The sequence below is a fragment of the Tympanuchus pallidicinctus genome, unplaced genomic scaffold (genome assembly GCF_026119805.1).
Source record: "Tympanuchus pallidicinctus isolate F22 unplaced genomic scaffold, pur_lepc_1.0 scaffold26, whole genome shotgun sequence".
NCBI classification, from domain to species: Eukaryota; Metazoa; Chordata; class Aves; order Galliformes; family Phasianidae; genus Tympanuchus; species Tympanuchus pallidicinctus.
This window is the reverse complement of record NW_026294743.1, coordinates 2,416,866-2,429,849: the sequence shown is the minus strand read 5'-3', so window position 1 is coordinate 2,429,849 and position 12,984 is coordinate 2,416,866. Positions and strand designations below refer to the sequence as shown.

General features: G+C 47.9%; 1 protein-coding gene across 4 annotated transcripts in view; it reads right to left on the bottom strand.

Moving 5' to 3' along the window:
• SLC10A7 (solute carrier family 10 member 7) overlaps positions 1-12,984 on the bottom strand; it is a 153,647-nt gene that overhangs the window by 137,743 nt on the left and 2,920 nt on the right. For all 4 annotated transcript variants that reach the window (XM_052690133.1, XM_052690132.1, XM_052690131.1 and 1 more), the window contains exons 3-4: positions 8,001-8,137; positions 2,520-2,595 (exon numbers count right to left, since the gene is read on the bottom strand). In XM_052690133.1, coding sequence (XP_052546093.1) covers positions 2,520-2,595; positions 8,001-8,137 — 213 coding nt within the window. The remainder of the gene's footprint in view (positions 1-2,519; positions 2,596-8,000; positions 8,138-12,984) is intronic.

Here is a 12,984-nt window from a genome sequence, read left to right as displayed (position 1 = left end):
CTGACTGAGAACTCCCGGTTCCCGAGGCCCAGCTTCTGATTCACTCTCTTGTTCACAACTACCTGTAAAAACTTAACAAGTAAGTATGGTTTTTTTTAAATTTAAGAAACACCAGTTTAGCACAGAACTACAGGTTGGAGCTTACTCCGGCAGTCACATACACAAATACTACCCAAACGTCACATGACATCACCGGACAGCTGGGCTGAAGCCAATGGGATGAGTTTCAACAAGGCCAAATGCCCGGTCCTGCACTTCGGCCGCAACAACCCCAGGCGACGCTACAGGCTTGGGCCGCTGTGCCTGGAGGACTGCGTACAGGAAATGGACCTGGGAGTATCGATCGATGCCCGGCTGAACATGAGCCGGCAGTGTGCCCAGGTGGCCAAGAAGGCCAACGGCTTCCTGGCTTGCATCAGAAACAGTGTAGCAAGCAGGAGCAGAGAGGTGATCGTTCCCCCGTAGTCAGCGCTGGTGAGGCCGCACCTCCAGTACTGTGTCCGGTTTTGGGCCCCTCACTGCAAAAAAGATATTGAGGCCCTGGAACGTGTTCAAAGGAGGGCGACAAAGCTGGAGAGGGGTCCGGAACGCAGGCCGAATGAGGAGAGGCTGAAGGAGCTGGGAACGTTCAGCCTGGAGAAGAGGAGGCTCAGGGGAGACCTCATTGCTCTCATTGCTCTCTGTAACTTCCTGAAGGGAGGTTGTAGGGAGCTGGGGGTCGCCCTCTTCTCTCGTGTCATTAGTGATAGCACCAGGGGGAATGGTTTCGAGCTCCGGCAGGGGAGATTCAGGCTGGACTTGAACAAGTATTACTTGTCTGAAAGGGTGGTCAGGCACGGCAATGGATGCCCAGGGAGGTGGAGGAGTCACCGAGCCTGGGGGTGTTCGAGGAAAGAGACTGGATGTTGTGTTGAGGGACATAGTTTATTGGGAGTTATTGGGAATAGGTGAACGGTTGGACTGGGTGAGCTTTTAGGTCTTTTCCAACCTTGGAGATTCTATGATTCTATGACATAATGTCCAGTTTGCAGCTGCTGAAAATTAGGCACGTGTACCCCACACCAAAAGAATACTACGGCATCACAGCAAACGCTAATCACCCAGACGTTACTTCCCTCACCCCCGCACACAGATGCTTTTTCAGATTGCCTCCTACCGACACATCGCTCCTTCTTTTTCCCCCCAGAGCACTTCCTCTTTGTTGCAAGGACAGAAAAGACGCCGCTAACGCTGCACCGCAGCTCGTTCCGTAGCTCGTTCCATCCACGCCGGTCGCTCAGTAGCATTTCGGTACCGCCTACGGCACAATCCATCTAGAATCATAACTAAGCAACACTTACTTCTCTTTGGCTCAAACATTACTATTTCCCTGTTGTCCAATAACATTTCCGTACGCTAACTGATCCGCTCGATAACATCTACATCAGGATTTCTTACCGCACGGGATATCAGGTAGCACGCGCACAGCGCTATGCATCAGGGTACCCGGAATTAGAGATGCTTGAGTCTCTCTTCAGAGAACAGATGAATTACGCAGCGCTTCGTCAGTACAAAATACAACTTCGATCTATTTCAGTCCTATCGTGTGTTTTCAAAGCTGACGTCCATCGGTCCCGAGTGCCTGAACTCAAAAAATGATACCCGTGCAACCAATGGCCGTAATTTCAACATGTGATTCACCCGACCTCGTGCAGAGGAACTAACTCCCTAGCTGAATCGAAAATCAGCTCTCGTTGCCTAGGAGAGCACCTCGAAACGCTCGGTGTTACGATCAGCCACCCGAGTGCTGTACTCCCCCTTGCTCACCCGTTACCTTTCGGCCGGCTTCTGCAGGTATCAGGACGCAGAGCTAAAAAGGAAGAACCACGTTAAGACACCTGTGGTTGTTTCCTACACCTTAACCGCCTGGTGCTCCTCAGAATGGCGTGCTGTAGAGTAAGACAAAGCTTTGCACAGACAACCACGATATCGGCGTTTCCGTCCCGCTGACGTCTCTGTCCTACAACACTGACCAAAACTCACAGTTCCCAAGCTTTATTATCACGCTCTCTAACAACGTGTTAAGACCTCATTAACTTCAGGTGTCTCTCATCATGCTACATTTGTGCCTCGAGAAACTTTTGCGATAGGACCCCTGAATCGGAACCACCGTTCAGACAACCCCCACGAGGGTAGCTCTTACCCACTAAATTCACAGTCCGTGAAAGAACCGATACATAGCACTGAATTATTAGACGAGTAGGAAATAGAGTGCGGTAACAAGCACGAAGACTCCAATCGGTTGTAAAAGCTAACGAAACCCTTTCGGTCATCTCAGCTAGCTGAGTTTTTCACAACGAATCGCTTGTGTGACACAAACGTGAAACGATACCCGAGCTTCATTTTCAGAGGTTTTACGTTCGGCTTTCTGCCCCGCAATTTCATTGGAAAAAAACACTTCCTTGAACTTCTGTGCTTCGCCGGTGTTTTCTTATTTGGAGAAAGAAAACATTTCAGAAATGAAAACAGAAAACGCTCACCTCATTTCCACCGACAGCTTTGGTTAAAATGACTGCGGATGACACAGGAGGTGGCATACAGCCTACTGTCTGCAACCTGAAAACAAGAAAAAAAAATATATTATATTCCTTACAAGACAAGCAGAAACACAAAGTCGCAAACAGAGACTGAGTACCTGCTGGAAAGGCAAGGCTGACCTACAGGAGCTCAGCTGCATGCGATGTATTTAAGTGATCGGAAGGGGCGGAGCCAGAACCCACCCCTTCCCACATCGCATAAAAAGGGGCAGCAGGGGAGGCGAGAGCATTTCTCTCAAGACCTCTACGTGCCTGAGATCTTTGCGAGGTAAGTGGATTTCCTCTTTCTATATCTATGGTTATTGTGTTTGAATGAGTTCTTTTGTGCTCCGGCCTAGGAGTTTGCTACGCTCCCGTTATTGCTGTGCTTTGAAAAGCGTACGGTGTATTGACGGCATAATGTTAGGTAAGCTAGGTGGGTGGGGCAGCAATACACTTGTTTAAGAAGGATTTTCTTAGAAAGCTGGTGTGTTCGATGATTACGGGGCTCCTCGTGGTTATGAGCTACGCAAAAAGATTGAAAAAGAGGAACCTGGAAGAAACAATGATTCCGTTATTAGAAGCCCCTCGACAAAGGCTGACTACTTGCATAATTGAAATCGAACATTTTTGACAGCTGAGAAAAGAGTAACAACAACGCCTGCTGTAGCGTAGCAGCCACCACCAACTTTTAATGTGTACTACTGCTTCCAAAAAGATGTAAATCAGATTTGCCATGGCTCATAACAGACAACTGGAAAATGAAACTATGTCTCTGATGGGGGAAACTGCCTTATCCTCAAATGGCACTTTCTCTCCAAAATTAAGATAATGAAGAAGATATCATTAGAAGGGAAACAAGAGTTAGATCCAGGGAATCCACAGATCTCGGTTCAATCGAGAATAAGAAGAAAGTCGAGCAGATTGAAATTCAACTGGAGGATTTGGAAGCCTCGGATCCTGGTTTTTTTTTGTTTGTTTTTTTTTTTTTTGTGACTTACTGTATGATTCACAGGGGAAGTCCAATACGCACCAGCAGACTTGTTCCCTAAGGAGTGGCGCCCTGCCCGCAGCACGTTACGTGTGACGACGGGCCTATACGCGGCTGCCGAACTCGTGGATTGCTGAAATGCAAAGGGCTTACCGGTACTGCACTCAATCGCTGCTTCGTGCCGCGAAGGGGTGCGGTGCAGCAAAAATGCAAGTCACGGCCTGAACCGGTGACGGAGCGTCTGGTGTGAAGGCAGGGCAGACACGGGGGAGCTCAGGTGCGTGCGACGTACCTGACTGAGTGGAAGGGGTGAAACCTGGATCCGCCCCCTCCCAGACCTCGCGTGAGGGCAGGCGGCAGAACCGAGGGTATCTCACTGCAGGCCCCTGTGTATGTGAGGAGTTATGCAGCTAAGTTGACTGTTCCCTTTATTTCTGCGGCTGCTGCACTTGAACGTGTCCTCACCTGTTGCTGCCTAGGATGTCGCTACGCTGCTTTCATTGCAAGGTTTTCCCCTGCACTATAGCATCGCCGCTGCTAAAATACTATGCAAACTTCGAGTAATACATAGACGGCCGGTTTGCATTGCGGTTACTGCCCTGTACGAGCCACCGGAATGTCCGCGCTGTTTCTTCGAGACCCTGACGCTCCGTGGTTCTGCGAACACCGCATTGAATAGTCACTGTTGAATAGTCACATTGAATAGTAGCTGTTTACCAAAAACTTTAAGTTGTCTGTGACTCTGTTTCCCCATCTGCAACACAGTATCTAGCATTAACCAAGATAGCTACGCGCCTGACTCAAAGACAATTATTACATTGTGAGTCCTGATGGACATAGCTCGATAGCATCCTGACACGTGGGCGTTGGAAAAATAAAAAAATAATAATAAAAAAAAAAATGAAAGAAATGATGACAATGCTGCATTTCTTTAGAAACACAGCTCGCCAATGCAAACGCTGACTGCTAAGAGAGGTGCGAAGAACTGTGCCTTTCTAGGTTCCTGGCACCTTGTTTTCCATCAGCTACTACAAAAAGAAGAAATAAGCAAATAAAGACATTTAGACTTCCCGTATTCCTACTTTCACCCACATGACTGCTCTGTACGTGCGCGCTAGCTCATGTTTAAAAAACTAAGAGTCCAAAAACAATGGCAAACACAAGTGTTAAATCCAGGGAGAAACAAAGAACGACTGACGGGGCAATGCATATGCTGTGAATACACGAACAGCTTACATAGAAGAAAGAAGTAAATGACCACGAAAGGGTTCGGTTGCTCAGTTAGACACTGTGGAAAAGAAAGGCAACGGTGTAACCGTTACGTGCATCCGATGCCATGAAGCACCTAGCATCGCCTCGGTAATACTTGGCACGTTGAGCTTTGCGTGAAGCCTAAAGAAACAGGGAGTGGTCAATGCTTAGGCGGGGTAACTTCCCACTGCACGGGAGAGAAACACGGGAAAAAAAAATGGTCTGCGAAGTTTAATGTGTCTCTCCGAGTATAACTAGGCAAATGGCGATTCCTGCAGCCACCCCTTATACTGCCTGCGATAACAAAATCTCTCTTCTATGTGGTCATTTGGCAGTCGGCTCCTTGAACTTTTCACCTGCGCTAATAAGGACAGATAAAGTTCAAAGTTACTCAGAGAGATATGAAAGGGGTGCAAGTGTATTCGAGTCAGCTGATGGGAATTTTCCACACTGAAAGAGGAGAAAGTTTGAATAGCGCAAACAGCTGTAAATGCTCTCACGCTAGAAAAAATGCATTAAGACATTTATTAAAAAAAAAAAAAACAAAACAAAAAAAAAACACCAAAAAACCAGCATCAGCAAGCTATGATTCCAAATGTGTTTTAAAAAAAAAAAAAAAAAAAAAAAAAAAAAAAAAAAAAAAATTTGGTCCAGCAGCCCAGTAAATGGCAATGTTTTTAATTGCACGCATAAAATAAATGTGCAAATAGCCTGACTGTTTTTTTTCCTTGCTTTACAACAACTAAATGCAATGCCAGCAACACATAAACGCTGCTAATGGCCACTCCGTGAGGAAATGTTGCAAGCTCTAACATCAGGGGCGTAAGCCCTTGTTAAAGGGTCATAAAAAATAACTTTTACAGAATCGCAGAGTCACCGAATCACAGAATCACAGAATTGTAGGGGTTGGAAGGGACCTCCGGAGATCATCGAGTCCAACCCCCCTGCCAAAGCAGGTTCCCTGCAGCAGGACTCACGGGTAGGCATCCAGACAGGTCTTGAACATCTCCAGAGAAGGAGACTCCACCACCTCCCCGGGCAGCCTGTTCCAGTGCTCCGTCACCTCGCTGCAAAGAAGTTCTTGCGCGCGTTTGTGCGGCACTTCCTATGCTGCAGTTTCCTGCCGTTTCTCCTTGTCCTGTCTCCACTCACCGCTGAAAACAGTCTGGCTTCGCCATTCTGCCCCCCGCACCTTAGATATTTATAGACCTGGATCAGGTCTCCTCTCGGTCTCCTTTTCTCAAGGCTGAACAGACCCGGTTTGCTCAGCCTTTCCTCGTAGCAGAGATGCTCCAGGCCCTTCACCATCTTCGTGGCCCTCCGCTGGACTCTTACCGAGAGATCCTTGTCTTTTTTGTACTGGGGTGCCCAGAACTGGACGCAGTGCTCCAGATGAGGTCTTACCAGGGCAGAGTAGAGGGGGAAGATCACCTCCTTCGACCTGCTGGACACGCTCCTTATAATGCACCCCAGTAAGCCATTGGCCTTTTCGGCCACGAGGGCGCACTGCTGGCTCGTGGCCGACCTGTCGTCCGCCAGGACGCCCAGGTCCCTTGCCGCAGGGCTCCCCTCCGGCAGGTCATCCCCCAGCCTGTACTGGTGCCTGGAATTATTCCTCCCCGGATGCAAGACTCTACGCTTGCTTCTGTTAAACTTCATCTGGTTTTTTCCTGCCCAGCTCTCCACGCTGGGCAGACAACTGAGTGGTGAACTCCAAGTTCCCCTATTTCAGATGTGCGCCTACCAAATTGAATCCCGTATGAGATTCTTGCGTCTCCTGCCTTAAGTGCTATACGCTAAGAACGACGACGAGAGGTGAACCTGCGCGACCGTTAATAAGCTGCATCGCATTTTTTTCCAAAGAGATCCTGTCGATGCAAAATCCAGACTGTTTACAAAGTGAACGGCAAAGATGTGCGCAGCGATGTCGGTTCCTATTCTTTTGAATATTTTTAAAGGTAACCGCAGAACTGACCTTCTAATATCACCCCACGTGTAGAGAAAAGGAAAAAGAACAGTAGAAACAGAGAAGAAAAGCTGTTAACTCCAAAGTGGCCTCTCAACAAGCACTGCAAACAGACTGCCGGGAAGGATGAAAGAATCTACCGTACGCGCTGAATTCGGACAGGGAACAAAGTAGCTGCGGCCTTGACTGCGCCGGCCTGCCAAAAGGGAGCTGAACGCCTTAAGGAGCGTACGTCTGATTTTCCAGGCCTCTGGGAGACGATCGGCCGCTACCCGCTACGGAATGCGATACGCGTATGCGGTGAGGACGTACCTTTGCCAAAATGCCTGTCTTTGTTTGGACTCTGCAATATTTGTAGGGAGTAAAAACTGCAGCTGTGCACTGTTAGGACCAAGATAATGCTACATGGAATTTCACAAGCGCCCGTCTATCCCCGTACGGACATAGTCGCGCACGTGAAAGAACGCATCCCTAAAACATTAGAAACAAAAGTGAGGAAAGAGATACAGGACAGACAGAATAAGAAGGAGCGCGCAGAAGAAAAAGCACGAGAACTTCTGGTAGCTCACACTTCGGCAATTGAAGCCGGTGCTCTGCAAATTCCTGCCTTCATTCTACCTGAGCAAGATCCACGATTGTTCTTTAAACAATAATCTTTAGTTACCGAAAGAAAAGGATCTTTAATGCGCTACCTTGTTATAACCCTAATGCAGTAATGCTGTTAAGCAGGCTGGTACTAACTCGAAAAACAATTGCTCTCAGATTTGGCCTCCTCAGCGCACGTGGTTTACACGCCAAAGTAGCGTCTCCTACAGCTACTGGATTCCATCTGTCTTCCCCTGTTACGAGGCTGTAGGCTGTTAACGAGCCCAAAATCGGCCCGGGTACGAGAGCTGCTCGACGCAGACTATGTAGAAACACCACAGAACACCTATTTTTCATCAGCTTTTTTTCCTCTCTTTCTCTCCTGGTCTTTCTTGAGACCCGGTACAGCGCTTCAAACGTGTTTTGTGACGACCTAACTCGGTGCAAGGTCCCTACGCACAAATTCTAAAAATGAGTCCTGGTTCCTGAAAGGGCAGTCTTCTGCACGCTCCGTTTTCAAGAGGAAAGCGCTGAAGCACAGAACGAACGGCGTGATCGGCTCACAGAATTTCTTCAAACGCTCCCTGCAGGATAAGCAGCCTTTGAAGAAGAGAGCTAAGAATATATTTCGCTCTATTATGCTTAAACATACCCTTTTAAAAGCCATTCATTTATAGGTGTGATTGATAATAGCTGAAGAAAGAGCCATATTGCTGTTGGGAAGAACACAAGTGTAAAAATCTGGACAAAAAGGTGGAGTTTCACGTGCATCAAAGCACTTGTCAGCTCCTGCAAAAGAAAAAGAAGAGAGCAAGTTGCAGTCACAACAGCCGAAGTAAAACCACATTCATGCTTTTAAAACTAGCGAGATCTTTAGAACACAAAGGCAGCGCATGTCAAAAAGGCTCCTTTAGGGATCATCCCATCGCCACTTTAACAACAAACTGCACCCAGACAACATAAAAGCTCTGTCTGCTGCTGGGCGTTTCTCCGGAAGAACCGTCCAGCACTTCGGTAACAGCGTAGCTCGTAACCGCAGCTTTTACAGCAGGCCCTTAGCGCCGGGCTTCAAAAACCCACGTTAACTACACCGATGGCCTGTTTGCGTCATTGACTGCAGACCTCGAGAGGAAAGGGGACCTTGCAGCGCTGAGTGATTTCGAGCTTCCCTGGCCTAAAGAGAGCCCCGGAGAAAGGGATCGTGACATTAAAAGGATTCATCATTCGTACGTGGGGGAAGGCTTTCAAAGGAAAAGCAAACAAACGTAAACGGCAAATGATTGTTCCGTGGCATATTCGGATGATCTGGTAGATCGTAGGTAGGAAACGCGCAAGCGGAATTAGGCTGAGGAAGAAAAGCAAAGAGAATACCAAGACCGTAAAACGTTGACAACAGCGAAGACAAAAAGAAAAGCTGCAAAAGGCATGACAAGACAGACAAAATAAATACATTTGGGCCGTTACGCGGCGTCGTTCTTAGCACGAAGAGCGCTCCGGAGAGAAGATCAAGGACCCTTGCACGATAGGCTCTTCTGTCGGTGACGTCTCTGTTACTGTCTTCTGGGACAGCCCGGGAGCCTTCTATATAGTTTTCCTAGGGAAAAATCTTCCCCGTTTCAACTCTCGTAGTACTAGAAGAAAAATTGCTTTTCTTCTGCCTTAAGCTACCTCGTACCTTTCATTAAGCGATGCAACTCTAAAGAACCGAAAGCGTTTCTATTCAAAACCTTATTTTCTAGGATTCTCCGTCTACCTTGCGGTCTGATAGTCGAGATGCACTGATAAATAAACAAAAGGTTGCAGGGTAATACAGCAACTGATATGCACGTGCCACCTCTCAGCTTCCGGACAGATGAATTTTGGTAACAGGCAAACAAGCTTTGGGATCCGAAACCTGCGTACTGATGTCATTACACATCTGGAAGTATCGGCACTTCACGCCGCATCCTTCTCACCGTTTCCTTCTACCTTTTTAAAATAAATCCACTACTCTTCCAAATTTGGATGTGAGAGAAAACAACCTCCTGCTACAAACTGCACGTCTGTTCAGACCCCGAAGTTATATCCGGTACCGACTCAAAATGCACGTCTTGATGCAGTTTTAGCACTGACAAATGACTGCATTTGGCGCTTGGTTCAGTGAGTGACACAACTACTGCTTTTCTATAATTAATAAAGCTCTCGGGCAGTATCGCTCCGAGAGAAGACACTGGGCCTTCTTCCCTCAGCCATCGCAGCGCTTACTGTACTACAGACGGCTTCACTGTAGCTCCAGTTCATCTTTTCTCAACAAGAAAGCAAAAATCAAACATCTACTTTTCTCCCTTACGCGAGATGAAAAGATACCTAGAAATGTCAACACTAAAGTGCATCTTCAAGTGTAAATAATACCGTGGAGAAAAATAAAATCCGGTGTCTTATTTCAGCAAAGGTGCTTATTTCTCCCCCTTTCCTGCCACGACGCTGCCAGCCCCCAACTTCCTAGCGCATGAATCTCTGCTGGTAAACGCAGCACAGTCACGTCACAGGCGCAGAACTGCAACGCCGGAACCCGAGGCATCATGCAAAATACTCCGCTCTTTCACCGCTGCACAAGTGCTGCTGCCTTTCCCTTCTTACTACTCTTACAACTGAAAAATGCCTTAAGAACACCAGATCTGCAGAAAATCGTGCGAGGCTTTCCAAAGCAAAGGCTAAGACAAAACGAGAAAGGCAACTGCAATGCAGCCAGCCTACTACCTGAAGAAATGCTGTGCTGGCAGAACAGGCGCTTGGGAATCCAAATGCGATCAAAACGTCTCTAGTAGTCTCATTTGATCCTCGGATCGCAGCGCCATAGAACAAGCACCCTTCCTCCTCTTAATCTATAAGGGCTTGTCCCAAATACCTCCGTCGCTGCACTCGTCGTCTCTCAGAAAAGCAGAAATCTCCGCCGTGGCACGAGGAGCTGTCAGTGATGGCTCCGTTCTTGAACGACAGGAAGAAGTTCCTTTCCCACTAGTTGCGACCTTCAGAGAGCTTCCCCAGGCTTTCCTCCGGTCGGTGCCCGTTGCCACCTAGTCACGCTAAAGCGCTCTGGGCGAACTCTTCCGGGCGAGCGATCAAAGCGAATGCTGTTTCCAGTGGCCTTTCAAGCTCCTCGTTGTAACGGATAACTCGAGTATGCGATGTAACGTGTGGGGCCCCACGGGAGGCACTCTCAAGCACTAACTATCCAGTCGCTGAAAAGTGAAACGGCGTTAGAGGAAGGTGTTTTTGTCACTGGTGGACGGAAAGTACATCCGTACACCTGACAGAACACCTCCGCATTTGAAAAAGTAACGAGGCCATGCACAAACAGGCTCTCTCTGCCGCTGGCAATTACTTTCTAAACTGCTTTCTGAATCCGAGCTAACAATTACATTATAATTGCTACTTTAACCTTAACAGCAGATAAAACCAGAAATGCAACCTTAGAAGAGTGTCGGTTAGTACTAATTCCTTTAGATTTATCAGGAGGCCTCAGTTAAAACACGCACAGCTCTACATCATTTCAGAATGCACACGGAATGCTGTTTCGTTCTCACTGACGTACTATCTGAGGAGAAACAGCCAGAGTACAAGGCGAACGGTTAAACGGGACGGAAACAAAACCAGCTTCTTTGCCCAACGCAAAGGCACATTAACAGACTAGTACTAACTTTCGGACACGCCATTAAAGCTTAACACATGCCCCAAAGTATTTTAGAAATGCAATGATTTGGCCTCAGTAGCAAAAGGTAAAGCGAGCAAACCGGTTTTCTTCCTCTTTTTCTTCTACCTCCGTGACAGAAACTCAAGCAGGCTTAGGGTCAGGAATGCGGTGCGAGACAGTATTGAGACTGGAACGCAGCGGGACGCTGGTTGAGGACCACCCCTAACTGATGGCTCTAAAACAACTGATTGGGGATGCGCTACCTGGACGTAAGCACCAGCTTCGCTGCCATCGACGTATTAGTCCGACAACCACGGACTGAAGAAAGTAACGCAAGTGCAGAGTGGGTCGTGATACGTCGCCAAGGGACCCGCCAGTTCACATCACGTACCTGGAGAAACTTTGTGAAGTATAGCAGCACGCTGAATCGAACCGAGGCTGCCTATGCTATCGATCCCGCTCCTATTCGCAAATACAACTTCCCAAATAGCTGCTTCACAGAGAGAAAGAATCCAAGCATTCAAGTTACTGAAACAGAAATAAGTTTCACGTTTGCTTGTTTCTTTTTTTCTTCTGCATGCAAGGATTCCTAAGCCCGGAAGCAAAACAATTCACTGAGCTTCTGTACCTTTCGGTCTTGTCTGCGACAGAAAGTACCTCTCTGCAGTATGTTTACATTAGGATGAATTACTGTTCCGGGCAAATAGATCACGTGGCTCTGTCTGCTTCCACGTAAGACTAAAAGGCTCTAAACAGCCGCTACAGAATGGACTAAAGTTATTTGCTTCACTTCTGCTGTATCCAGGCCGAACGCAAAATCTTTTCATTGTAAGCATGAAATAGGGACAGATACGTATTTTTCCTGCTTTACGTATGCCGTTCGACCAAACCCCACGTTGCCCAGAAAACAACGCAACAGCAGACGGTACAGCCACGTTTCCGGACTCACTGATATCACGCAACATCTGAACGGCATCACCAATTACATCAGCACAGCCAAAGCAGTGAAAGGAACCGGGAAACCGCACTAACAGAAACGTGCCGCTGCCGTTCAGCCCTGCTTACTCCTCTTCTTGGCGCGCAGCCGTCGTTTCCCTCCTCCTTCCCCCCTTTACACGTCACTAAGAGGTTTTCCCCTCCATCTTCCTTTTGAAAAATGAGCAACATAAATATTGAAACGAGTCTCAGTGCTCGTGATACACGGCAGAGCCCGGGCATTTCAAGGTTCCCTGTCCAGAGATAAACCCCAAAGGAAAACGTTGCCGAGGCCTCGAACCCGTACGCCAGCCTCGCATCTGCAGAGGAGCACTTGCTATCGATACCAGCCGTCGCCCTGTTGTTACACGGCGGGGGTAGCCTACAGCCCCTGTATCCTCGCTTGCGTCAATCCCGTAGTAACTAGCCACCTCCGGTCCGACTCTGAGAACGCGCTGACAGATGAGGTGGACAAGAAAGGCAGAGAGCTCATACCTCTTCTTCACATCTAGAGGCACGGAGACTTCGCAAAGGCCCTCTCTACCCCGATCCCTATAAATCTACTCCGGCATTCACATCGTTCTCTGGGTCGTATCTAAACTGAGCGATGAGAAAACAGATGCAGAGTGAGACCGAAAAGCCTGATGTCGGTGTGCCTCCGGGTCTCGCCCCGATATGAGTTGACACGTGCGCGGGATGCAGGTCCGGTCTTCTGCACTCAAAATCTCTCAGCGCTTCGATTTAGTCAAAGCTCTGCAAAATTAAGCCAAGCCTCTACGGATGGATGGAGTTCACTCATGCTCACTACCGTGTGAAGACTCTTCCAAAATCCAGGAATCGTTTTAGAAAGGTCTAATTTTGATCTCCTCTGGTTGGCCCTTCACACAGCATTGACAAAAACAGCACAGAAAGTAATTAAGCGTTTCAATTACGTTCAAACATGAGCAAAAGCAACACGGAACTTTGAAAGCGAAACAAAGATGAAGCA